The following is a 26,711-nucleotide window of genomic DNA, read 5'->3' as shown; positions in this document are numbered from 1 at the left end:
AAACACAGGTGAAGAGAGAATTGAACTGAAGAAATGCAGATTGGAGCTTAAAGGTGGAAAATATGAAAGATGTTTAAGAGACACAAAGGATAGAGTGAAAAACATTTCTAATTGAAGTTCTAGAAGTAGAGGAGAGACACTGGGCAGAAACACAATTTGAAGAGCTAAGTACTAAGAATTTTCCAGAATGATTGAAGGCCTCAGTCAACAGATTCAAGATGTTCATTGAATCTCAAGCATGATTTTAAAACCAAAAACCTACAACTAGACACATAATAATGAAGCTATAGAAAACTAAACATAAAAAGTCACAGATGCAGTTGCAAAAAGACAAATGACTTTCAAAGGAATGGCAGTTAGGTTGACATCTTAACAACAACAACAAGGGAAGCCAGAAGATGATGGAATTGTCTCCTCAATTTGTTGAAAGAAAAGAGCTGTCAACTTAAAAGTTTATTATTATTATTAGAGACAAGGTTTTGCTGTGTTGCCCAGGCTGGCCTCCAACTCTTGGGCTCAAGGGATCCTCCCACCTCAGCCTTCCGAGTAGCTGGGACTACAGGTGTGTGCCACTGCTTCCAGCTCAACTTAAAAGTTCTGTACCTAAAAACAAAGTCTTTAAATTGTGGAGATGACATAAAGACATTTCTAGGCAATGTTAAAATAACATTGTCAAAGTTACACATGTGTTTTTGGACATTTCCAATTGTGTATAACTTAAATGTGTATATATGTATATAACATTAAGAATAAGAAGCTCATTTATTAAGTATCCATCAGGGTACTCTTAATATTTTTCTTAAGTTTCTCCCTCAAAGTCATTCTGTTTCAATGAAAGTTCTCCTAAGTTAAAGGACTTTTATTGCAATTGGAATTAATGATATATTTTTAGCTTCATTTTTTTTCAGGGCAAAGATGATTATGAATTTTATTTTTATGTTTATTATTAGTAGAGTTATAAATCTCACTTGATTGGTTTAGTGCCAGAAGCTTATGATTTATGTCATCAAACAAGTAGTTTCTGAAATATTGAATTTCAGCTAAATTTTTACTCAAGCATATTACTTCAATAATTTTATTATTAAATGTCTAATTCTTTGATTTGGTTAGAAATTAATATTTTTAATATGATCTAGAGTTACACTATTCTCTCATTCCATTAAAAATATTATTAGTTAAATAGTTTAACAATATTATACATTTAATTTCTGTATGCATACTGTATATTCTATATCTTTTGTACATTTTGGGGGGTTTTGAAATATTTGTTTTGAAAATTGATGGTGAAAATGCAGAAATATGTTTAAATGTAAAAGAAGCCAGAAAAGGTTATATATCACCTAAAGAACAGTTTAAAAACATATGTATATATTTTAAAATAAGGTTTGAAATCAGAAAATACAAAAGGAACCTACAGTGAAAAGTCATCTACCCCTGTCCTTCGGGCACCAGTTCCATTCCCTAGTGACAGTGTTCAGAATCTAGAGACATTTAATGCACACACGTGCATGTGTTTACTCTCTTTTTACATTAATAAATGCCTATTATTAATACATTGTTTAGCACCTGGCTGTTTTTTTGGGTTTTTTTTTTTTGCTTAACAAAGTAAATTGTGGAAGTCTCTTTTTCTTTTTACAAGTACATGATATTCTGTATTTTTTTTAACCTGTCCTCTACTGAAGGACAGGTTCTGTAAGTTCTTTGCCATGTTTTATTACATATGGTATTGCAGTGAGTAACTGTGTACATCATTTCCATTTATGTGACTATTTCTGTAGAGTAATTTCCTAGAAGTGGAATTCCTGAATCAGAGTATGCAGGACTTTTTTTTGAATTTTCTATTTCCAAATCGCCTTCCACGGAGGTTGTCAACAATTCTAAATCCCATTGATAATCCTTGAAAGAACCCATTTCCCCAAGTCCTCTTAATTTTTGCCAATACTCATAGGTAAAACATGGTCATCTCAATGTGGTTTTTCATTTGCATTTCTCTTTTATAAATGAGATTGAGCATATTTTTATCTTAAGAGCCTTTTGGGTTTCTTTTTCTGAGAACTGCTCTACCTAGTCCATTTTTCTGTTTTGTTTTTCTTATTTGCAAGAACACATTAGGGAACTTAAGGGAAACTTTTCACGTTAGCATGATTCCTTATTTAGGAGTTCAAATAATTTTGGTATAACATTTTAATAGTGTTATCTTTATTGCTTAAGCTTGTTTATCTTGTTAGAATGGAAGGAATGATAAATATGTTCTGGAATGTAAGACTAATTTTTCTTTGTTATTTTGGTATTATTTACCTACTTTAAATATTTTTCTTTCAAATACATAATTTTGTGCTTAGGTTTTTATTTAGTTTGTCAAACCTCTAATTTCCCATTTAAATTAAGTCTTATGCTTGTAAATTATTTTTCTCATCTATCTTGTAAGCTTTGTATATTGCATCTCAACATTAAAAAGACAGGCAATGACTCAGATATCCTTATATAGTGAAAATAGTTTTAAGTAGATTTTATAAGGGCATATTTCTGTTGCTAGTTATATTCTATTTTCCCTGAAATTGATTTGCCTATAAAATACTTGTGAAGAAAAATCTTGATTCACACTTCAGATCTTCTTGAGCTATTCATGAAGGTCATTTTGTAGAAAATAATAGAGTCAAAATCATGAAGACATCTTTCAAGAATCATAGCAATCTCTTTGAAGTCAGTTTTATGTATAAAGATTATATTTGTTATATTTACCTAACAGTAACATTTCAAAACCGGTTTTCCCATTGGTGAAGTATTTAAACACTTCATAAAATCTGGTTTTCCAACAAGCAAGCCTTCCTTTCCAACAACGTATCTCAGCTGTAGCAATTTGAAAGCCCGTGGTTAGATTATTTTATACCTTATATGCATTTTGCATTAGGATGATGGGATATGGAGAGGGGAATAAAACAGTGGTTCCTCTGTCCTCCCTTAGGTTTAGGTAGTGATTGGGAAAAGACTGCCAGGAGCTCAGCTTCTTTCAGAAACTGAAGAAACTTACTTTCCTATTATTTCTTACATGTCACAGCTTTTGATAATCTGACAGCTCCACTGACTTGTTACATTAGTCCTGGGCAAAATTAGACCCATATATTAGAATCAACTAAAAAGACTCACCATATGTGTTTATTAGATTATAGGAACCTTCCCCCTACACTTCATTTGCTGGCAGAAGCATCACCGTCTTCACCCAGAGCTTGCTATTCAGGTTTTTCCTTTCAACTTTATTTACATTTGAGTGAAAGCACAAAGAGGGCCTTGTTCTTATAGCAGGAATTCAAGTATACTTCATTTCATTCTTGTCTACTAAAACCTTAATGACAACATTCCTTATAGAATTTGAATGTAATTTTTTCCTTTGGTGGCATCACTTTGGAAAATGTCAGCATACACTTATTTGGAATAGATAAAATGTAAAATAACAAACCAAAGATTTCAAACTACATAAATTCCAGGGAAAATAGGGCATGTTTTTCTTAAGCCTTTAAATGTGGCCCTATTTGGAGAAATGCACTCAGGAATTTATGAAGTTAGGAAAAAAGTTTTAAAATCTAAGTACCTAATAGATTATTTTATAAATATTCTGGAGATAAATACTTCAAATTTCAAATTAGGACTGAAGCCAAAAATTTCAGTTTTGGAACATGCCTATTAGAAGAAAAGTCATGTCTCAATTTTCTTGATTCTTTTGGAATTTAATACTTTTTTACCTGAATTTTTCTTTGGTTTTTGTAAAGATGATTTCTTGGCTATGTCTACCTCAAACCTCTATTTTGAAGTCCCTAATTACTCATCTTTTATGTGGCTATTTGAAACAGTGGGTATTTGGGAAATAAAAACCATGTTTCTGTTCAAGGGAATTAATGGAAAATGGAATTGATTTGGGTGTGCTTATATGGAAAAATCTAAACCATGTGAAAATCTGTTAACTTTCATAATTCGTATTAGAGTTTTACTTAGTCCTCCATTTTAGTCTGAATTGACTGACAGTATAATACTTAGCGCTGTTTCTAAACTTTTTTGTTGAAGTGAGGTTTTTAGTTAATGTTAACAAGAATTATAGAACTCACAATGAACTTTCTATAAAAGTTACACATACATTTTTCATTTCCCATGATATTTAAGATTATATAATATTCTATAAGTTGTTTTTTAGTGGATATACAAACAGTAACTGGTAGATTTTTATCCATATTCAGTTAGCAATTATTTATTGAATGTCCATTATATGTTAGGCTCTGTTCCAGGTGCTGTGAAATAAAGAAAGTCAGTGCCTTTGTGGAATTTTTAAAATGATGTTGGCTCACCTATTTTCTAGTGAGTAAGCAGAATAATACCTAGAAGGACTACTAAGAAAATACAGTTATCATAGTAAGCTTTCATAAATAGTTGTCATGTGGACAAATAAAATTTTTGGAATTAGTTCAATTTAAAAAGACAAGCATAAGGAAATGGTATTCAAATGAATGAAACATGAAAGAAAGAGATGGGAGGCAAAACCGAACTTATGATTGTTAAAAAAGGAAAATGAAACATTGTGTTTTTCTATTTTAAAGGGCAATATATATGTGTGTTGTAGAAAAATTAGAAAATTATAAGCATAGAGGGAAAAAATCCATAATCCCACTACTTTTTTACCTTTAAACTATAAGCACTGTTACTAGTAGACCTCTTTTTTGTAACTTGTGTTTTCACATGGTAGCATATTTTTATGTTAGTTGTACTACAAAATCACTTTTAATGGTGGCACAGTAGTACATTCTAGATATATACTGTTTAACCAGTCCTTTATTGTCATTCATAGTGTTTCCAGTTTTTGCTTTATAAGAAACTAACAAATATATAATTTTACTTTAATATTTTTACACATTCATAATTTTTTCTTTAGATTAACCTTTTAGAATTGGTATTTTACTATCAAAGTTTGCTGGTATGATTTTCCAAATTGAGCCAGGTAATGATTTTTTAAATCCCTTCAGAATTTTAGTAAAAATGGCCAATGTATGGTTCATCCAAGAATAGAGAAAACAATGTTGAATACATATATTATTTTGATGAAAAAGATGATTAGAAGATATTTGATAAGCATTTTTTTAAAAAGGAACTTGAAATTAGGTCATTTCAGACAAGATTGAGCCCGTTTAGGATGGGATGGCCATAGACTAAATAAGGTCATTTCAATAACAAAATAAAAATACACTTGCATATAGGGTTGAGAAAACTAGAATTGGGTCATAATACAAATGTTGATTGTATTTTCTTGGATAAAATGATAGCTATCAAAAGCAGAGCTACAGAATGTAATATAAGAATATAATAATTTCTAATCTAAAGTTAAGAGTATTAGAGTGGCAGTATTGATAAAAACATGGAATAATTTCATCTAAAGAATGTGCTGTACATTTTGTGGAATGAGGAAGTGGGTTATTTCTATAATTATGAATGTTGGTAGGTAAAATACTGGAGGATTGGGCAAGTTGTTTAAAAAGTAGGGAAATGCAATCCATTGAATTTGTGTCCATTTCATTGTAGAAACTTAATCTTGTTTTTCAAAAGTGATTTTGGCCTGGCTAGGTGGCTAACGCCTGTAATCCTAGCACTCTGGGAGGCCAGAGCTGGAGGATCGCTTGAGCTTAGGAGTTGGAGATCAGCCTGAACAAGAGCTAGATCCCATCTCTACTAAACATAGAAAAATTAGCTGGGCATGGTGGTATGCACCTGTAGTCCCAGCCAGTTTGGAGGCTTAAGCAAGAGAATCATGAGAGCTCAGGAGTTTGAGGTTGCAGTGAACTACAGTGATGCCACTTCACTCTACCTGAGGCCACAAAGCGAGAAGCTATCTCAAGGGGAAAAAAAAAGGATAGTGATTTTAAGAAAGGCTAAATTAAGCATTACTCATGATATCATACTAGACATTTAGTATAAATGTTATGCTTGATTTCACAGTATTAAAGTGTAGGTAGAATTAAATTGGCAACAAGGAAGATACATAGAAAAAAATACGTGAACCCATTGGATACCATTGAAAATTAAGTAAGTGCAATGGTATTCTGATAGGAATCTATCACAATGGAAAGGAAATTATCTTGATTAGTTAACTAGAATGACCTATGGTAGAGGAAGTGGTTAAAATGAGGCTTTAGTCCAGTGATGTAATTGCTATATTTATTTAAACAACCATTTTCAAATTGTATGCAGTGAAAAGTGTAGTGAGAAATGAATGAATTGTAAGGAGAGTTTTAAGTAAATGGTTTTCTGAAAATTTTTCCCTCTACACATTAAAAAAACCAGTTGTGTGACTACTCTAATGGAAGACTATTAATTCAGCAAATGAGAATGGGGTGAGATATTTTCTAAGGCAATGTATAGAGTTCCTGTAGTCATCCTGGAGAAATTGTATTGTTGAAAAATATTTTAAATTTGCCTGGAAGGATTTTTTTTTATTATGATAATTCATAAAAGCTGTAAATTAAGCTAGCAGGTAGAATAAGTTGATGTGCAGTAAACTGATATTGGATATTTGAGGGAAGCAAATCTAAAACACATCTGCTTGAGTACCACTCTGGCTATGCAGCATGGAATTAATGGAGTTTTTTAGATTAGTGGCTTATAAACTCAATTCTCTTACCTTCTTGACAGCTCTAGGATCTCAAACCATTGCACGCATTTCTCATTCTCAACTTTAATTTACCTTTTAGAAAGAAGATCTGTGCCATACAGATCTTTTGAGGGGTGATGTGGGAGATGACCTAGGAGGAGCCACAAAGGTTAACTAGTGATTTTTGAAACTTCAGGCCAAATTACTCATTTTCTCAAAAATTAAATTTGCTGCTATATTTTTCTCACTCAAAAATTGCAGATTAATTATTCTTTGAAAGGTAATGTTTTGTATGGTGTTGACAGATTATTTACAAAGAGTTTAGGTGTTTAGACAGTCTGAGTCTATGTAGGTTAAGTGATGGTTATTGACAGATGCACCATAAATTGGAACAAAATCAAATTTAAGCCAAAGTTTTACCTTTAACAGTCTTGATTGAAATCTGTATTGCCTGATTTACCCAGCAGTTACGTAACTTTTTAGCCTTGTAGGCCTAACTGAGAATTTGAGAGCATTTAAAAACAGCTTTATATTCAGAGAAAAATTCCAATGAATTACTATAAGGAGGAATTTACCTTCCAAAATCAGCTATGATTTTCTTTTTCTTAAAAAAATCCCCAAGTCTCTTTACTGTTATGCAATTGTTATAGAAATAAAATATGTTACAGAAATGTAACTGAGACAATTGTCATCTCAGCCATCCCAGTAATAACATTTTTGGTCAACAGTTTTGTGTGCATTCTTCCTACTCATTATATATTTTTAAAATGTCACTTTTTAAATAATGTATTGTGGATATATTTCCATTCAGTATTATAAATATACATCATTGCTTTTAAAATCTTTTATGTGTGTATGCATATATATATATGTGTGTGTGTATATATCCATTCCATTCTATTGCTTAGACAAAGCATAATTTGCAAAATTTGTTTAATCATTCTGACTTTGGTCATTTAGGTTCCCAAATTTTCTATATTTATAAGTACTCTTTCAGTGAATATCCTCATACATTTATCATGCTTGAGAGAGAATAGTGCAGTGGTTAAGAGAGCTCAGTTGTGCGATTGATCTTGGGAAAGTTACTAAACCTCCCTGTGCCTCAGTTTTCTCGTCGTTTTTTTTTTTTTTTTTTTTTTAGACAGAGTCTCGCTCTGTTGTCCGGGCTAGAGTGAGTGCCGTGGCATCAGCCTAGCTCACAGAAACCTCAAACTCCTGGGCTTAAGCGATCCTACTGCCTCAGCCTCCCGAGTAGCTGGGACTACAGGCATGCGCCACCATGCCCGGCTAATTTTTTTCTATATATATTTTAGTTGGCCAGATAATTTCTTTCTATTTTTAAGTAAAGACGGGGTCTCGCTCTTGCTCAGGCTGGTCTCGAACTCCTGACCTTGAGCAATCCACCCGCCTTGGCCTCCCAGAGTGCTAGGATTACAGGCATGAGCCACCCCGCCTGGCCTAGTTTTCTCGTCTTTAAGTGGAAAATAATAATTGTACTTTTCCTGAGTGCTGTTCTAAGGATTAAATGAGCTAATACATATAAAATCTTAAGAGTAGTGCTTACATACATTAAGTATTTAATAAATGTTACTAGTAATAGTATTTTGTCATTAATTTCATAATCTAAGAAGTTGATTGCTTCAACTTGTAAACGTGTAATAAATAAGCGGTGACTTTCTTATTGCCAGATCCACTGATCTTTTCTATAGCCTCCTTACTTTTGACCTGTGGCTTATTCCACCAGGTCCCTTTTTATTAAAATATTCTCCTTTGACTTCTTAGATGTGATTTTATCCTGTTTCTCTTCTTATCTCAAGTACTCTTTGGGGTTTTCTTTTCTCTGCCTGGGAAATGTGTATTTTTGGGAAATGAGTCTTTGCTTGTCTGATATTCTCCACTTCAGAGACTATACTTAATGCCTTAGGTATATGCTCTCGGTATATATAAAAAATTTTTTTACAAATGGCTCAAATATGCATCTTTGATCCTGCTGTCTTATTAATGAAACCAGTCCCTTATGTGCTAACTTTAATTAGATAGTTTCTACCTGAGTTATGTTGTCTCATAATAAACCTAATGAAAAGTAAACTTGACTGTACAGTAACTTTCATAACATTTTCATTTTTGTTCCCATGAAAAAATAACTTTTTCCCTCTACATACTAGTTTTCTCTCCCTGTTCTTCCCCCAAGCCAAGGACAATATTACACCACTTAAGGATGATAGACAATAGTATTATAACTATTCATGTAGTTAGTACCTGCTTGCCTCACCCCACAGCACTGTATTCTCTCCCACCTGTACTGCCCAACCTACTGATGAGCATCTTTTCTCTATTTTCATCATACACAGTGACATCCACTGAGGTTTTTTGGGTATCAGATTTAACTCTGCCTCACTTTTTATACCCTCTGTAATGACCCTCACCAAAATCCGCTAACCTATTTTTCCAATGCATATTCTTTTTTTCTTGTGGATGTCTTCACTATTCCACAGAAAACTTCTGAAACTCAAGTTATTTCATTGACAGGCACAAACCCCTTTTTCTTGTTAATGGCCTGGATTCCATCTGCTCATTGAAGCTTGCCTTCGTAACACTACTTTGCATGGAATTCCTTTTCCTCTAAATTTTATAGGACATGGAGCATATGCAAAATACTTTAAATTGAAACTCTTATATTGTTTTCAACCTTAGTTTTATGTTTCTAACTAGATTATAAACTTTTATAACTAGATTATAAATTCAGGTCCACATCCCCATATCCACTTTGTAAATCCTAAGGACACATGACAAATACTTTTTAGTTGGCTTGGGAAAGTGGAATATAAATTAATATCTAATGGTTGGTACAAAGAATCAAAATGGAAGTAAATATAGACATGAAGATAATCATATTTTTGTTTAGCATATTTTAATTTGAACCATAATGACCTCACAGTGGTCTATAATTTCCACTCATTTTTAACAAATAGTTCTGATATATTTCAGTGACTGCAGAACTGAAAATTTATGGAACATCAGCAGTTTTTGGCATCCTGTTAAATCTAAATTGGTGTATGTTGTAGGTATACATTTATATTTGTATTTAATAGAAAAATTATAAATTGCAGAAACAATACAACTGTAGGAAAAATTAGGAAGTACAGATAAGCAAAAGCTACAAATTATCTATTTTCTTTAGGTAATTGCTTTTTAGGTAGACTCCATCCCTGAAATATAACTAAAATAAAACTCCATGAGTTATAAGACTTAGCTTAATCCCCTATTGTATCCCTAGTGTTAGAACAGGGCTTGCCACATAGTAGGCATGTAATTATTTGTTGAATAAAAATGTATTTATTTGCAGATACTACTTTCCTGATATCTTTACCTTAAAATTGGGAGTGGGTGGTGGAAAGGAGAATATTCTGTAACCACTCCAGCAACTTAAAAACCTGTTTGTAGATCTTAAAATATCATTCTTTGGTATTTCCCAAATTCCTTAAAATTATTTGCATTCTGTAATCTTCTAAGACATATTTTTAGAGTATAGGGATTAGAGAGGAGAGCAGCTGAAATGAGTAGTGAAAAAGTGAACCAACAGAAGATGAGTTTATATTTAGGATTCCATTTGCTTTCAGGTTTCAGGATTGGGGCTAAGCTTTTTGGATAATTAAGACAAGCAGAATCTGACAGTTTCTGCATCTCAAACTCAATTTAAATTGATTGTCCCAAAAGTGCATGTGCTATACTTTAGAAAAGATGCAGGAAACAAATTAGGAATGTGAGTCTGCAATTCATTCACTCATTACATTTATTGTAAACAATTGGCCTATGAACTCACTTTAGATAGATCCCAGCCCTGCCTCTGCTATGTGCCCAGTACTGCCTGAAAACAGAAGCACTGATTTGTTCCAAATGGTTGTGTGAAAACCTAAACAAAGTATATAGAGACTTAGGTTTTCCTTTAGGTTGTCAAATATATTTTTAAAGTTACTTATTAATGATTCTTATAATTGACAATTTAAAAAACAGCATACTTTTTAAAAATTCTGATTTTATCAGATATTCTTCCCTGAGGGATAAGGAAAAAAATCGAATGTCAAAATGCTATTGACATAGAGTTTTATTTATCTGTTGAGAAAAATGTTCATTTTATAGGTATTTACATCAACATTTCATAAAATATTCAATGAAACATGAAAAATTTTCCTAACATTAGTTAGGAAAAACTTATTTTTGAACAACTAAATATTGTGGTTTCTTTAGATCTCCATATAAAACATTCCAGGTAAAGGGCATGGCTAATTTAAACTGTTAAAAATGGATGCTACCACAGTTAATCAAAGTTTTATTAGACATTTTTCTTCTGATAAAATTTATACTTTACAAAATTAAATAATCTGTAATCATTAGTTCCAATAATTGCTCTGAGGATAGTTTTAGTTCCAAAAGACAATTGATGGCATATTAATGATTGGGAAATAATTGTGGAAGTTAACACAGGACTGGAAGTATGAAGTGTTCAAAAGTATGAAGAGATCTGTGTTTACTCAGTATGTTATACTTGTTTTACTCTCCCCAAAATAACCACTATTTGAATTTAATGAAACTTAAGGTTTAATTAATCTTGACATTATTATTCCAGTTATCTTACCCTTCTATAAAATAAAAATAATTATTAGGAAGTTGGCAAATTTAAAAATATTATTGTTTCCCCTCTACAGCAACTTTTCATATCTTGGTAAAATTCAGATAATTCATTTAAAAGGTAAAGATGTAATTGTATGACAAATTTTTATGATAAACAGATACACCAAGTATTTGTGTTTTGGTATATTTCCAACAGCTTTAAAAAATCAATCATTTTATATTTAATGGGTATTAAGTAAATATATGGTAATTTTCTAGATCAGTGCTTCCAAAGTGTGGAAACTCTTTGCATTAGAATAATTTGGCCAGCCTGAGCAAGAGTGAGACCCCGTCTCTACTAAAAATAGAAAGAAATTATCTGGACAACTAAAAATATATGTAGAAAAAATTAGCCGGGCATGGTGGCGCATGCCTGTAGTCCCAGCTACTGGGGAGGCTGAGGCAGTAGGATCGCTTAAGCCCAGGAGTTTGAGGTTGCTGTGAGCTAGGCTGATGCCACGGCACTCACTCTAGCCGGGCAACAGAGTGAGACTCTGTCAAAAAAAAAAAAAAAAGAATAATTTGGGATTCCGGTGAAAGAATGGAAATCCATACCTTTAATAATCACCCCAGATTAAAGTTTAAGAACTAATGATTCAGGAAACTAAAGACAATTTTATTAATAGTCTCTGTCATTTAAAATTACATAACATTATAATAGATAAACTATAAGTCTTAGTTTTGCAAAATTATTTGTATGCATATAATGGGATTTAAATGTAGGCATTTTTTGTTGATTAATGATAGAAAAAGCTGAGAATCAATCCCAGATGTCAAAAGAAAAGCTTTTAAAAAAATTCAAAGTATCAAGAATTTTTCTTTATTTTTAAAATTTAAACCAAGCTTTGATTATCAGGTAGCATGGATTCCTTTGCAAATGCACATGACTATGCTAAATATATTTAAGAATATTTAACTTATAGGTAAGATGTTTTCATAGAAATATTAATAAATAATGCTCAGGATAATTTTTTAAAGAAGAAAAATGGACTGGTGGTAGGATGGCTGAAGACAGGGTGTTGGTATGCTAGTCTCGCCAATAATGGAATTTGAGTATGACCTGCACCATAACCTTTGCTCTTCTACCAAGTGGGCCCAATTATAATAACAACATTGCTCTTTCTGGCTACTTCATTTATATTAGCTGTATTCAGAGAAGATGTAATGAAAAGTTTATACTCCTTTGGTTCATATCTTTGTTAATTGTATGATTTGTGAGCACCTGGAATGTCTAGATGCTGTATAGTTTTGTTTTTTTTTTAATTTTTGTAACAACCCTTTGAAATAGATATTATCATTCCTATTTTAGAGGTGGGAAAGCTGATGCTAGAATAGATTAAGTAATTGATGCAATGTGATCAAATAATTTTCATTTTATCACACTGCACATTTAATCTCCATATAACATTTTTTAAAGTATTTTTTTAAATGAATGATCTTTAGAAAATAATGAGATTATAGCTGCTATGGTAATGCCACCAGTGCAAGCTCTGTAGAAGGGCTCTCAAATAATATTTATTGGTTGAATTAATGAATGACAAATCAGTGACCATGCATTAAAGTTCAGTGAGTCTTTCTATATTAATCAAAATGTGTCTTTTGTTGTGTATATTTATTGGACTAATACAACTGAAAAAATAATTCATAAATTTAAGATACAGGACCAATTTGTGTAGGGGATAAAATTAAAAATTTTTTGGTTTATATTTCATACACATAATAGACATAATTTTTACTGAAATGCATAAATGAGATCATGTACTTGTAGTACAGTCTCTTTTTCCTCGCCTCTATTTTTCCCTCCACCCATATCACCCCACCAACCATAACCATGTTTAACAACCTTGTGGGTATCCCATACGTTTCTCTATGCTCATAAGATCATATATAAACATGCACATAGGATTTATTTTTAGTCATTGTTTTATAAAGATGGATTATATTATATGCATTTTATCATTTTTTCATTCACTAATATCTTGTAGAAGTCCCTCCCAATTACCTGTTATGGCTTTAATTCATTTTATATTCATATATAATAGTCCATGATGTGGATGCACCATAATTTATTAAACCATTTCCCTATTGGTGGGCATTTATTTCATTAACTATTTTTGCTACTGCAAAGTTTGCAGTAAATAACCTTGTACAAATAATTTTATATTTTGGTGATTTTATCTTTATGGAATAGATCCCAGAAGTGGAATTGCTGAGTCAAAAGATACATGTTTTTTATTAGACTAACTCTTACCAATGGCTTTCCATAAAAGCTATAATAATTCATATTTCCTCTAGCAATGTATGAAATCCCTTTTCTTTACATAGCTTCCATAGTGTTAATGCCCTTTTTAAGTTTTTACCATTCTGATGGGTATAAAGTGATATCTATTATTTTATTAATAATTTGAGCCCAGGAGTTTGAGGTTGCTGTGAGCTAGGCTGACGCCACGGCACTCTAGCCCAGGCAACAGAGCAAGACTTTGTCTCAAAAAATAATAATAATTTATCTTTCCCACATTTGAAGTTTGTACATATTGCCATATGGTTTTTAACTATTTGTATTTTCTCTTCTGGACTATTTGTATTCTTTGTCAATTTTCCCAATGGGTAGTTTTGGTTTTCCTGACCAAGTGTAAGAACTGTATATAATCTCATCTGCATCTGGGAAGCTGGTGATTTGAACTCATCCTACTTCACTTCCACTCTCAAACTTAGCCTATTTTCCTCTACTGAGCCAAGCAGCTGGATGCAAGGAGGCCTCAGGTTCTATGGGAGTCTCACTGAAGAGGGCTGGTGGAGAGCCTAGGGCAAGGACTAAGAGGCTGACATTAGAAATACCTGGAACATTTCAACTGCCTTTCTATGCCAGACGAATGTTAGCATCAGCCTGGCCTCTTGGAAACCAAAAAGGAACAGAACAGGCAGGTTGAGTCCTCCCTACTCTTGAGCAGAGATTTCTTTCTGGTTCCTTGGCAGGGGACTAGCAGCAGCCTGTTTGGTGCCTACACCTGCTACACAGCTGTCATGGTAGGGAAAAGGTCAACTTGTAGGACTGCCAACACAGCTTCAGTGAATAAACAGAAAAAATAACAGCACATCTTTTCTGCAATCAGAAAAGAATATGAACTAAAACTGTCAGGACAGGCCCCCAACAAAATAGAGCAGCTGGAGGAGAGAGACAACAACTGGAACAAAATAATAATATGAACACAATATTCAAAGTGCAGTATTAAACTCTGGTGCCCAAAACCATTATTTATGAACCAAATACAGCAGTAGGTTAAATGGAAGAGAATGGTCACTTGAAAACTTAAGTGAATAGCCTGGAGAATCTAGTGGACAAATTATTTTAAAACCTCAAAGGGTAAAGATAACAGATTTCAAGGACAGAATCAGAAGGAGTTCTAGAAGGAGAAAATGGAACAGATGGAAGAGAGACTATTTTAAAAAGAAAAGTCTTGATCTATGAAAGGCCTGAGTCTATAGCTTCAAAGGACATGCTGAATTCTAAGCAGAATTTGTGGTGATAATAATAAATGACAGTTATTGAGTGCTGACTCTGCTAGGCAATGTTTTAAAGGCTTCACATTTTATTTATCCACTGAGTTCTCAGAATAGCCCTAACAAAATAGGTCCTATTATCCCCCTTACTCAGATGAGGAGAAAAGAGATTAAGTGGATAGCCAGAATATGAACCTGCAAGGTTCAGAGCCTTGACTAAACTGCCTCAGTGCAAAGACCTATGTCTAGGCATATGCTGAAATTTTATGAACTCTGAAGATGAAGATGAAAATTTACAAGTCCAGAATGAAAAAGTTATCAGCAAAAGAAAAAGAGACTGTCATCAGCATTCTCATCGCCAGCAGCTTAAGCCAGAAAACTGGGAAAACTTCTCTGTACTGTACTAGAAAGAAAAGGACCACAAGCCAAAACTTCTCTAACCAACCAAGATATTTACTTACCTATCTGGGTGAAGCAAAGATTTGCTGATTAACACAATTGAGTAGCTAATCCCACCTACCATCCAATGAAAATATTCAAAAGAAAGAGAAATCTAGTAATATTGAAACTTAGTCTTGGCACATGCTATTCTTCCTGCCTAGAATAACTCTTCTCTTTCTTTACCAAAGACCTTATCCTTAAGATCATGACTTTTTCTAGGAAATCTCTGGCAACTCTCCAAGTCTACGTTTTTTGGCTTTTACTAAATGCTCCTGTAGCACCCTGTACTCCCCCCATGTTAGCTGTTACCATAATCTCTTATAATGACCTTCCATTTCCTTGTCTTGCTTTCCCCATAAAATTGTATTCTCTAAGTGGGCAGGGACGGACTTGTCTTGTTTGCTGTGGTAGGCCCAGTCCCTAGCACAGTGCCTGCAGTATAGCAGGTAGATGACGTGGCTAAATATTTATGTGTAGTCAAAATTTACACATCTTTTTTACTGCTCAGACTGTTCAGTAGCTATTGGAGAAAGTAAAGCTTTAAGTTTGTCTGCAGTATATACATAAAATCCTATTTGGGTAGATCTATCAGGTATATATTTCTGTATTTGTCTTGTGACTATTTTATAAAATTTTAAATTCACAAAATTTCATTGTAAATGAGTGCATGAAAATCTATCCATATAGATTAGATTTACACAGGCATATTTATAATGCATATTATATGTTTTGATTCAAACATCTATTATTTGTGGGGTTTTTTTGGAGAGAGGGTCTTGCTCTTCACCCAGGATAGAGTGCAGTGGTGCCATCATAGCTCACTGTGGCCTTGAACTCCTGGGCTCAATTAATCCTCCTGCCTCAGCCTCCTGAGTAGCTGGGACTACAGGTGCATGCCTCCACACCTGGCTAATTTTTCTATTTTTTGTAGAGATGGAGTGTTGCTATGTTGTCCAGGGTGGTTTCAAACTCCTGGCCTCAAGTGATTATCCCACCTCAGCCTCCCAAAGTGCTGGGATTACCGGTGTGAGCCACCATACCTGGCCTATTTATTATTTTTGAAGAGCAAAATTGACAGGAAAATATAGGGATGAATTTGCAGAGTTGGTTAAAAATTGGTCCAAAAATTGCTCAAAAATGCAGAAATATTGTTTTGATACTTTAAAAAGAATGAAGTAAATCCCATACTTTTCTCTGTTTCTCTTCAGATTAAAGCTAAAAATTATGACAAGGTTGAAAAGGTGAGTCCTCTTAAAAATACTTTAAATCTTATGTTGAAGTTTAACTTAAGACTTAATATATATAAGGCAAATATGGGAAAATGTTAACAACTGTTAACATTTGTAGAGTCAACAACTGTTGACTCTAGGTACTGATTATTTAGGTGTTCATTGTACTTATTCAACTATTCAACTTTTTTATATGTTTATAAATGTTCACCATAAAAATTTTGGTTCAGGAAAAGAAAATAATTATACTCTACTGACCAAAATCATGAGAATGATTTTAATTGTCTAAACTGAAAACGAGGAAATTTTTATTTGCCTTTTATTAATAAGAAATTCATGAAGGGATCTGAGTTTTGTTTTTTATTTTTATTTCAAAATATTAAGGGGGTACAAATGTTTTTGGTACATGAATAGCTTTTATAATGATTAAGTCAGGGCTATTAGTGTGCCCATCACCTAAATAATATAAATAATGTTCATTGTACCTGTTAGGTAAATTTTTACCCCTCCCCTCCTTCCCCTCACCCCTCTCCCCTTCTTAATTTCCAATGGCTTTTAATTCTCTCTGTGCCCATGTGTGCCCATTGATTCGTTCCAAACACATGTGGTTGTTTTTCCATTCCTGAAAAACTTCACTTAGGTGAATTTGTTTTCTTTTCCTTTTTTTTTTTTTAGACATGTGTTGCCCGGGCTAGAGTGAGTGCCGTGGCGTCAGCCTAGCTCATAGCAACCTCAAACTCCTGGGCTTCAGCGATCCTGTTGCCTCAGCCTCCCGAGTAGCTGGGACTACAGGCATGCGCCACCATGCCCGGCTAATTTTTTTTCTATATATATTTTAGTTGGCCAGATAATTTCTTTCCATTTTTTTAGTAGAGACAGGGGTCTCACTCTTGCTCAGACTGGTCTCAAACTCCTGACCTTGAGCGATCCACCCGCCTTGGCCTCCCAGAGTGCTAGGATTACAGGCGTGAGCCACCGCGCCTGGCCCGTTTTCTTAATGTTACATTTCATCTGTGTACATGTAAAATTTATTTAGCTGTATTCTTATAATATATTCTTGTATTTAAAGCTATTTCAGAGATGCCTTATGAAGGTTTTACACATTGATTTATGGAAGTGTTATCTTTCTTATGTCCGAGAAACCAAGGGTAAACTACCAAGTTACAAGTAAGTGAAATCAAGATCTTACTAATGCAAGTCATCACCAGGTACACAATGAATCCCACATAAACTCACATCTTCTCTTAGTTCCAGATGGGAAGAGATGTAAAGATTTGAAAAGTCAGGATTCCCCAAGAAGTCAGTAACCTTGGGAAAAGTGCTTCAAAGAAAGCCAGTGGCATTAGTCTTACTTTGGAGAATGGAATCACTCAAGCCCTTCTATATTGAAACACTGTATATTCGCAACACCAAACCACCACTTTATTAACAGGCTTGCTGTCAAACTTTTTAAAACATCTTTGTACTTTTTTTTTTTTTTTTAAGACAGGGTCTTGCTCTGTTACCTGGGCTAGAGTGCAGTGGCATCATCATAGCTCACTGCAACCTCAAGTTCCGTGGCTCAAGTGATCCTCCTGCCTCAGCTTCCTGAGTAGCTATGGAACTATAGGTGTACACCACTATGCCTGGCTAATTTTTCTAATTTTTCTTGTAGAGACGGGGTCTTGCTCTTGCTCAGGCTGGTCTCAAATGCCTGGCCTCAAGCAATCCTCCCACCTCGGCCTCCCTAAGTGCTAGGATTGATTACAGGCATGAGCCACCACGCCCAGCCAGCATCTTTATACTTTTACTGGCACCACTCTTGGCAGGTTGCAATGCAATGTGGAACTTAAGTGATCCAAGGGATCTTTGACTACTCTATTGTGTAGTTAACCTCCCCACTCTTCCTCACACCCACCTATCCATCTTTGCTGAATTTAAATAATGGACCTTTTCTGATGCTGTTTTTGTTCATAACAGGCAGGTTATTTCTATGACTAGAATTCTATTTTTTTTTTTTTTTTTTGAGACAAAGTCTCACTCTGTTGCCCAGGCTAGAGTGCCGTGGCGTCAGCCTAGCTCACAGCAACCTGAAACTCCTGGGCTTAAGCAATCCTTCTGCCTCAGCCTCCCGGGTACCTGGGACTACAGGCATGCGCCACCATGCCCGGCTAACTTTTCTATGTACATATTTTTAGCTGTTCATATAATTTCTTTCTATTTTTAGTAGAGACAGGGTCTTGCTCTTGCTCATGCTGGTCTCAAACTCCTGACCTCAAGCGATCCTCCCGCCTCGGCCTCCCAGAGTGCTAGGATTACAGGCATGAGCCACTGCGCCTGGCCTATAATTCTATCTTTATTATCTTTTCCTTATTATACATTATTGCCTTATGTTAAAAAGGAAATTCTTTCTCCCTAAATTTTATTTTAGAGCTAACATCTTCAGATATAACTTACCTCCTTAATTCGAGAACTACGTGTTTCTACCTTTGAATTAGCTACATATAAAATTAGGCAACTTAAAGAATATAAAGATAAGTAAGACATGGGCTTTATCTTTGATAAACTCACAAGCAGTAGATAAAGGAAACAAAGTACATAATGACACTCACAAGCTAAACATAAAAGAACTACTTTATATACTTACAAAGATGTCTTTAATTTTTATTTATAGAAAAGGTTCAAATGCTGTTCTGATCACGTGATCAGAAGTTATGTTTTAGTTGTAGACTTTAATAACAAACATTTTTTAACAACCATGTCTTTCACATTTATTTCAGAGAAAAAATGGCTCAAGCATATGACTTTGCACTGGATAAAATTGGAATGGAAATTATGTCCTATCAGGTAGAGTTAAGTTTTTTTCTCTGCTCCATGTGATCTGTAGGAAAAAAATCTTAATATGTATACTTGTATTTGAAATATCAAGAAAGATATTAACCTTTTATTTCCTTTCTTAGATTTGGGTGGATTACATCAATTTCTTAAAAGGCGTGTAAGTATTTTTACAGTTTTATGTAAACTGTTAATTTAGGTATAATATAATTAATTGATGGCATTTCTTATCCAATCTCAGAGAAGCTGTTGGATCTTACGCAGAAAATCAGAGAATAACAGCTGTCCGAAGAGTTTATCAACGAGGTTGCGTTAATCCAATGATCAACATTGAACAACTCTGGAGAGACTATAACAAGTATGAAGAGGTAAATCAGGCCAGAGTTGTTTATTATAAACCAGGCCATTTTAATTTTTATGCATTGTGGATTTGTGGATGCTAGGCTTTCTAGTATCAGGTACCTGGATATCAATTGTTACAGATTGTTTGTTTTTGTATTGATTGCAATAAAAGAGCTACTCCTATTTTACAAGGCTTCGAAAGTCTCCATATAAGTGTTATTTATGAGAGTATATTCTGGAAGAACAATAATTCTTATAAAACTTTTTTTTGATGCTATGTCATATCCACACATTCATACACACATATTGCCATTGACCTCCTATAAAATAGTACCACCTTTTTGTAATTAATTTTCAGTGCTATGCACCTCTCTCACCTAATGACAATGATGTGATTATTGGTTTGAATCTGTGAAATATGCGGCTTTAATTCAGGATCCTTGTGTAATTGGTATATGCTTTAAGTAGCTGAGCTAATCAGCCCATATGTACATAAACATACATGGCAAATAAGCTGAATCATTAAAAGAAAGTTCCTTGTGTGCACATTGTGATTTGGAAGAACTATGTAGGGTAGTGAAACTGTTCCTTCACAGGCATGGACAGTAGTTCTCAAACTTTATGGTCTTTGGATTTTAAAAATTATTAAAGACCACAAAGAATTTTTATTTTTTATTTTTATTTTTTCACAACACGTTCCAAACCTAGGAAGGGAACTTATAATGTGGTTTTAGCTATCAATAGTTAGCATATTAGAAATTAAAACTAGGACATTTTCAAGATATTTATTAATTTCCTTAAAAGTAATAATAATAAACCCTTTACATTTTAATATAAGTAGCATTTGTTTTAAAACTACATGAGAAGAGTGACTCTTTTTTTTTTAGAGACAAGTTCTTACTCTGTTGCCCAGGCTGGAGTGCAGTGGGAACATCATAGCTTACTGCATCCTTGAATTCCTGAGCTATCAACAATCCTGCCTCAGCTTTCCAAGTACCTGGGACTACAGGCAATGCCCAGCTAATTTTTTTCATTTTTAAAGACGTGGTCTCTCTCTGTTACCCAGGCTGGTCTTGAACTCCTGGGATCAAGCTATCCTCCCACCTCAGCCTCCCGGGTTGCTGGGATTAGAAGTGTGAGCCACTACGCCTGGCTAATAGTGGCATTGTTTTATATTTTTGCAGATCTTTTTTAACATTTAGTGTAATAGAAGATAGCTAGATCTTCATATCTACTTCTAAAGTTAATTGTGTTTGATATTGAACATCATAAAGTCCACTTCGTATTTGTAAGAGAGGCAAATAATGTCTTACTATTATATGAAAATTGTTTTCAATCTCATGGATCCGCTGAAAGAGTCTAGGGGACCAGGATCCTTGGACTACTCATTAAGAACAGCTGGCATGAGTGGTAATATTTATCTTTCCTTGCTACTTCTGGTTTTATTTGTTTTTAAAGCTATGAACACCTACTTAGAAAAGGGCTATTAAAGTCAAGCCATGGCTATTCACCCAAATGAATCTGTATGTCATTCTTGTTTTAGTAGAATTTTATATGAAATAATTGACCCTTTCCAAATGATTCCATCTTTAAAAATTCCTGATATATGGAAACTTAGTGCCAGCTCATAATAGACATAGAAGCAGATCCTGTTAATCTTTGAAGCATATAATGTGATTGAGAATGCTTATTTTATTAAATAAAAAATCTTTTAAAATAAAGAATTTAAAGTTACTTAGTAAGTGAACAAATTAACTGTAAAAATATTATAATTAATTTTAAAATAATTTGTTTTTGTTTTTTCTTAGGGTATCAATATTCATTTAGCTAAAAAAATGATTGAAGATCGGAGTAGAGATTACATGAATGCTAGGCGTGTAGCAAAGGTATGGAATCCCATCAGGCCGTTTATTTTAATGATAATATGAGTCTGTTGTTTACAGCAGAGCTTTTCCTATGTGATATTACTCTCGATATTTTCAGTAATTACCAATCTTAACTAACAATGGTTAATTGCAATGTCTGAGAAGATGGTACATTTGAAATGAAACATCTCTTTGCAAGGACAAAATAAATCAGGTTTGGAAGAAATTATTTTTTAAAATGTGAAAACAGAGGATATAGAGACAAGGTTCTACCTAGAATTGAAGTAGTTCTTATCCTTCCCTCATATCTGTTCATCTGAATACTGTACTACTCTGTGATCTAATAACATAGCTCTCAGGGACAGATTTTGTATTGTGTACATATCTTTCCATTTATTGACACTCTTAGAAATCAGGAAAAATAGCTTATTAATACGAACTGTTGACATTTAAAAAGACAGATAGTTCCTCCCAAGATGACAATAATAATGCCACCAGATCTTTAGTCATGTTGATCTGTCAACTCCTACATCTTAGGAGTGACCTCCTAGATCATCTGTGGAGAGGGCCCAGAACAGCAGGGTGTTTTGTTCACCCAGTTCCTGGGAACCTGTTCTTGAATGGTTAATAATTCTGTTATCTTTCTCTCCACTTTTTTTTTTTTTTTTTTTGAGACAGAGTGTCGCTTTATTGCGGCTAGAGTGAGTGCCATGGCGTCAGCCTAGCTCACAGCAACCTCAAACTCCTGGGCTTCAGCGATCCTCCTGCCTCAGCCTCCCCAGTAGCTGGGACTACAGGCATGCGCCACCATGCCTGGCTAATTTTTTCTATATATATTTTAGTTGGCCAGATAATTTCTTTCTATTTTTAGTAGAGACAGGGTCTCGCTGTTGCTCAGGCTGGTCTCGAACTCCTGACCTTGAGCAATCCACCCGCCTCGGCCTCCCAGAGTGCTAGGATTACAGGCCTGAGCCACCGCGCCCGGCCATCTACTCTTAAATAGTTTAGATTATATTAACAAAGTGCTTTGGAAAAATTAGGCATTTCAAATGAAGTATTCCTAACTGATCAACTTCATCCTGTTTATCTAAGTTGTTCCAGGCTCACCAAAGAATTCTAAATTCTTGTTGTTTAGGAATATGAGACAGTAATGAAAGGTTTGGACCGCAATGCTCCCTCAGTGCCTCCTCAGAATACTCCTCAAGAAGCTCAGCAAGTAGACATGTGGAAGAAATATATACAGTGGGAAAAGAGCAACCCTCTTCGTACAGAAGATCAGACCCTTATAACAAAAAGAGGTAACAAGATTAAGCTTCCTGGAACTCCAATTATATGTATGTTAGGACACTTGATATTCCCATATGTTACTGAAGCTCTGTTTTTTACCTGTAATCTTTTTTTCTCTTATGTTCTTTAGATTCAGTAATTTTTATTGGCTCTATCTCCATGTTCACTGAACCTTTGTTTTATCACATGCAGTGTGCTATTAAGCCCATCTGGTGAATTCTTCATTTCATACTTTTAAGTTCTATAAATTTCCATTTTAGGAGTTTTTTATTTTTTATAATTCCTTTTTTATAGTTTCAATTTCTCCATTGAGATTCCATGTGTGTCCATTACTATCTTTTTTTTAAAATATTCGTGAACATATTTATAACAGTGGTTATAAAGTCTTCATCTGTGAATTCCAGCATCTGGGCCATCAGCCATCATGGAGTTCGTTTTCTTTGATTGTTTTTTCTTTTAACTTTGGGTCATATTTTCCTGTTTTATCACATGTCCAGACATTTAAATTTTTTCATTTGGACATTGTACAAATGTACAAATGATACATTGTAAAGACTCTGGATTCTGTTATCTTCCTTTGAAGAATGCTGAGTTTTATTTCAGTAGGAAGTTAAATTACTCGCAGATCACTAGGACTTTGTGGCAGTTTGGTTTTATAACTAAAACAGATGTGTTTTAGTTTTATCCTTAATCTCAGGGTAAATCTCTTAGTCCTTAGTCTTTACTCCTAAAACAGAATGGAAAGTCCAAGGTATTAACTGAAACCACCAAAGGAGGGAGGGAGGAAGCTAGCAAATAGATAAAAAATTAAAAACAAAACAAAACAAAAAAAACAAAACAAAAAACTCAGCCACCTAACTGGGTGGGACTCAAATTCCAAACTTGGTCTCTCTTAAAATAGGCAGCTGCTGAGATATCTCTTCAACTATTTCAGGCTTCCAGCTTTGCTTTCAGCTGGTCTCTTTATATTCTTTCCTGTGTATGTGCATTTCAGGGATCAGCTAAGGATTTGAGGACATTTATGCCCAGATTTTCAGGCTCTGGCTCTCTTCTTTTGGGAATTTCCCCCTTCAATTTCCAGCTACTCTCACAGTGCAGCTCTCCATGTTACTCCTGGCCAGTAAGTCTGTAGCATTTGACTGGAGTTCTTTTTTTGTCAGAATTGCACAGACATGGGTGTGCTCTTGAAGGAAAATGCCATATTAAGTATGGACCTCACCTAGTGTGGTTCCCTTTTTTTAAGGGCTCAATCTATGAGTTCTGCTGCTTTTTTGGTCATTCTCCAATACCTTAAATAGTTGCTTTTTGTTTTTGTTTGTTTGTTTGTTTATAATTTTTACTTTCAGGAGGGTTAGTCTGATACAAACTACTCTACCACTGCTGGACTGGAATTTGGAACTTTATTGAATTCCTCAATCTTGCATTGCTCTCTCACCTGTAGGTCTTTGCAAATACTGTTTCCTCTGCCTACATCACTTTTGTATCTACCCCATCTTTCTTCCACTGTACTTACTTTCTTATCTGACCAGCTTATATCCCTTCTTCAGGTTTTTAGAAGTCAGTTCCTTAGTGAAGCCTTTCTTTAGCTCCTAAGCTATGTTAATTCTGGCTGCTGTAAGTTTCAGGAGTACGACTTTACTTTCCTCATCATAATACTTTTTATCTTTGCTTTCTTAAAGCATATACTGCAGACTTGTTGAATATAGGAATTCTTATTCACTCGTGTACTCATAATGCCTATCACATTCCCTAGCATATAGTTTGTACTCAATAAATATTAATTTAATAAATGGTGGACAGATGGGGCTTGGGTGAATGATGGTGCCAGAAATCACTAAAGCTTTTTATTTCTAATTGTTATTCATTTTTGAAGACCGTATCTTAGCCTAATAATTTAGTTATGATGCTTGTATTGATGGGTTTTACAAATAATATTTATTTTAATTGAATGTTTTTGTGAATGTCTTTCCTTAGTTATGTTTGCTTACGAACAGTGCCTGCTTGTGCTGGGCCATCACCCTGATATTTGGTATGAAGCTGCCCAGTATCTTGAGCAGTCAAGTAAACTGCTTGCAGAGAAGGGAGTGAGTATTCCTTACCCCCACTCCCGCTTTGGTCTTTTTATGGTTTTGTTATAGCAATGATTTGCTAAAAAATATAGCATTGAATTTTGGTAATAAAGTCTTGAAAATTATAAACATGTCAATATGAATCTTAGTGACACTTGTGTAATTATACTGCCTTACAATTAAAATATAGTGGCTGTTTCTAAAGTATTAAAGTAATGAATGATTTAGAGTACTTGCATGATTCTTTTATAAGTTAAAATAATGGAAGAAGTCTTTGGAATTTTTTTTAGAATCCATAAATGCATATGTATTCGTGTGTGTGCATATGTGTGTGTTTTCTAGAAACAAATAGATTCGATTTTATTTATTCTCTTTCAACTTTATTACGATTATTGAGGATAGGCTTTTCTTTTCCTCCTAGGATATGAATAATGCCAAATTATTTAGTGATGAAGCTGCTAATATATATGAAAGAGCCATAAGCACTTTATTAAAGAAGAATATGCTTCTTTATTTTGCATATGCGGATTATGAAGAGGTGAGTAAAAATGTTTAGAACTTTCCTGTAATTCAAGAATTACTGCAAGATGGAATTTTTTTTCTGGCTGCTTTTTTGCTTGGCATATCGCTTTTGTTTTTTGGCGGGGCGTGGGGGGGGTGTGGAGGGCGGTTTTTCTTTTTTTTTTTGAAACAGAGTCTAGCTTTGTTGCCCCAGGCTAGAGTGAGTACCGTGGCGTCGGCCTAGCTCACAGCAACCTCAAACTCCTAGGCTCAAGTGATCCTCCTGCCTCAGCCTCCCGAGTAGCTGGAACTACAGGCATGCACCACCATGCCCAGCTAATTTTTCTATATATATTTTTTTAGTTGGGCCGCTAATTTCTTTCTATTTTTAGTAGAGACGGGGTCTCGCTCTTGCTCAGGCTGGTCTCGAACTCCTGACCTCGAGCAATCCTCCCACCTTGGCCTCCCAGAGTGCTAGGATTACAGGCGTGAGCCACCGCGCCCAGCCAGCATATTGCTTTTGATAGAGATAATGCAAAATGAACAGTTACTAGTCCTTAGCTCATTATATTTGTGCTCAAAGTAGGTGCCATTATGGGGGCAAAATACACAGCTTCCAGATTCCTTAGAGCTCAAATCCCTGCTTGTTTACGACCGTATATTTATATTCACTTATTCTCCACCGCCTTAGAGTCGCATGAAGTATGAGAAGGTTCACAGTATATATAACAGACTTTTGGCAATTGAGGATATTGACCCCACCTTGGTGAGTAACTTTACAAATCTCTCTCCCACCTTTTCAGTCTGATTAACAAAAAATAATTTAAATTTATATACAGCACAATTCACTATTTTTCTTGTATGGTTCTATGAATCTTGAAAAATAACATCAAGTTGTGGGACCACCATCACAGTTTAAGATACAAAATACTTCCATCAGCCCCTAAAAATTCCCTCATGTGACCCCTTTGTAGGTAACTCTTTCCCCTAATCGCTGACAATTACTTATCTGATCTCTGCTGGACTTTTTTCTTTTTAATGCAGCGCATGAAGTAGCTACAAAGGAATTTTTTTTTTTTTTTTTTTTTGAGACAGAGTCTCACTTTGTTGCCCGGGCTAGAGTGAGTGCGTGGCGTCAGCCTAGCTCACAGCAACCTCAAACTCCTGGGCTTAAGCAATCCTACTGCCTCAGCCTCCTGAGTAGCTGGGACTACAGGCATGCGCCACCATGCCCGGCTAATTTTTTCTATATATATTTTTAGTTGTCCAGATAATTTATTTCTATTTTTAGTAGAGACGGCGTCTTGCTCAGGCTGGTCTCGAACTCCTGACCTTGAGCGATCCACCCGCCTCGGCCTCCCAG

General features: G+C 34.5%; 1 protein-coding gene across 3 annotated transcripts in view; it reads left to right on the top strand.

Annotated features, from left to right (window-relative positions):
* CSTF3 (cleavage stimulation factor subunit 3) overlaps window positions 1-26,711 on the top strand; it is a 67,681-nt gene that overhangs the window by 30,073 nt on the left and 10,897 nt on the right. For 2 of the 3 annotated variants that reach the window (XM_045557750.1, XM_045557752.1), the window contains exons 4-13: window positions 16,450-16,482; window positions 17,540-17,637; window positions 19,230-19,296; window positions 19,410-19,444; window positions 19,526-19,652; window positions 21,435-21,512; window positions 22,627-22,789; window positions 24,753-24,862; window positions 25,269-25,385; window positions 26,040-26,114. In XM_045557750.1, the coding sequence (XP_045413706.1) occupies window positions 16,450-16,482; window positions 17,540-17,637; window positions 19,230-19,296; window positions 19,410-19,444; window positions 19,526-19,652; window positions 21,435-21,512; window positions 22,627-22,789; window positions 24,753-24,862; window positions 25,269-25,385; window positions 26,040-26,114 (903 nt within the window). The remainder of the gene's footprint in view (window positions 1-16,449; window positions 16,483-17,539; window positions 17,638-19,229; window positions 19,297-19,409; window positions 19,445-19,525; window positions 19,653-21,434; window positions 21,513-22,626; window positions 22,790-24,752; window positions 24,863-25,268; window positions 25,386-26,039; window positions 26,115-26,711) is intronic. The other variant, XM_045557751.1, reaches the window with a different exon arrangement.

Source organism: Lemur catta, chromosome 7, assembly GCF_020740605.2.
Source record: "Lemur catta isolate mLemCat1 chromosome 7, mLemCat1.pri, whole genome shotgun sequence".
NCBI classification, from domain to species: Eukaryota; Metazoa; Chordata; class Mammalia; order Primates; family Lemuridae; genus Lemur; species Lemur catta.
Note: the sequence above shows the minus strand (reverse complement) of the source record. Positions and strands in the feature narration are given on the sequence as shown.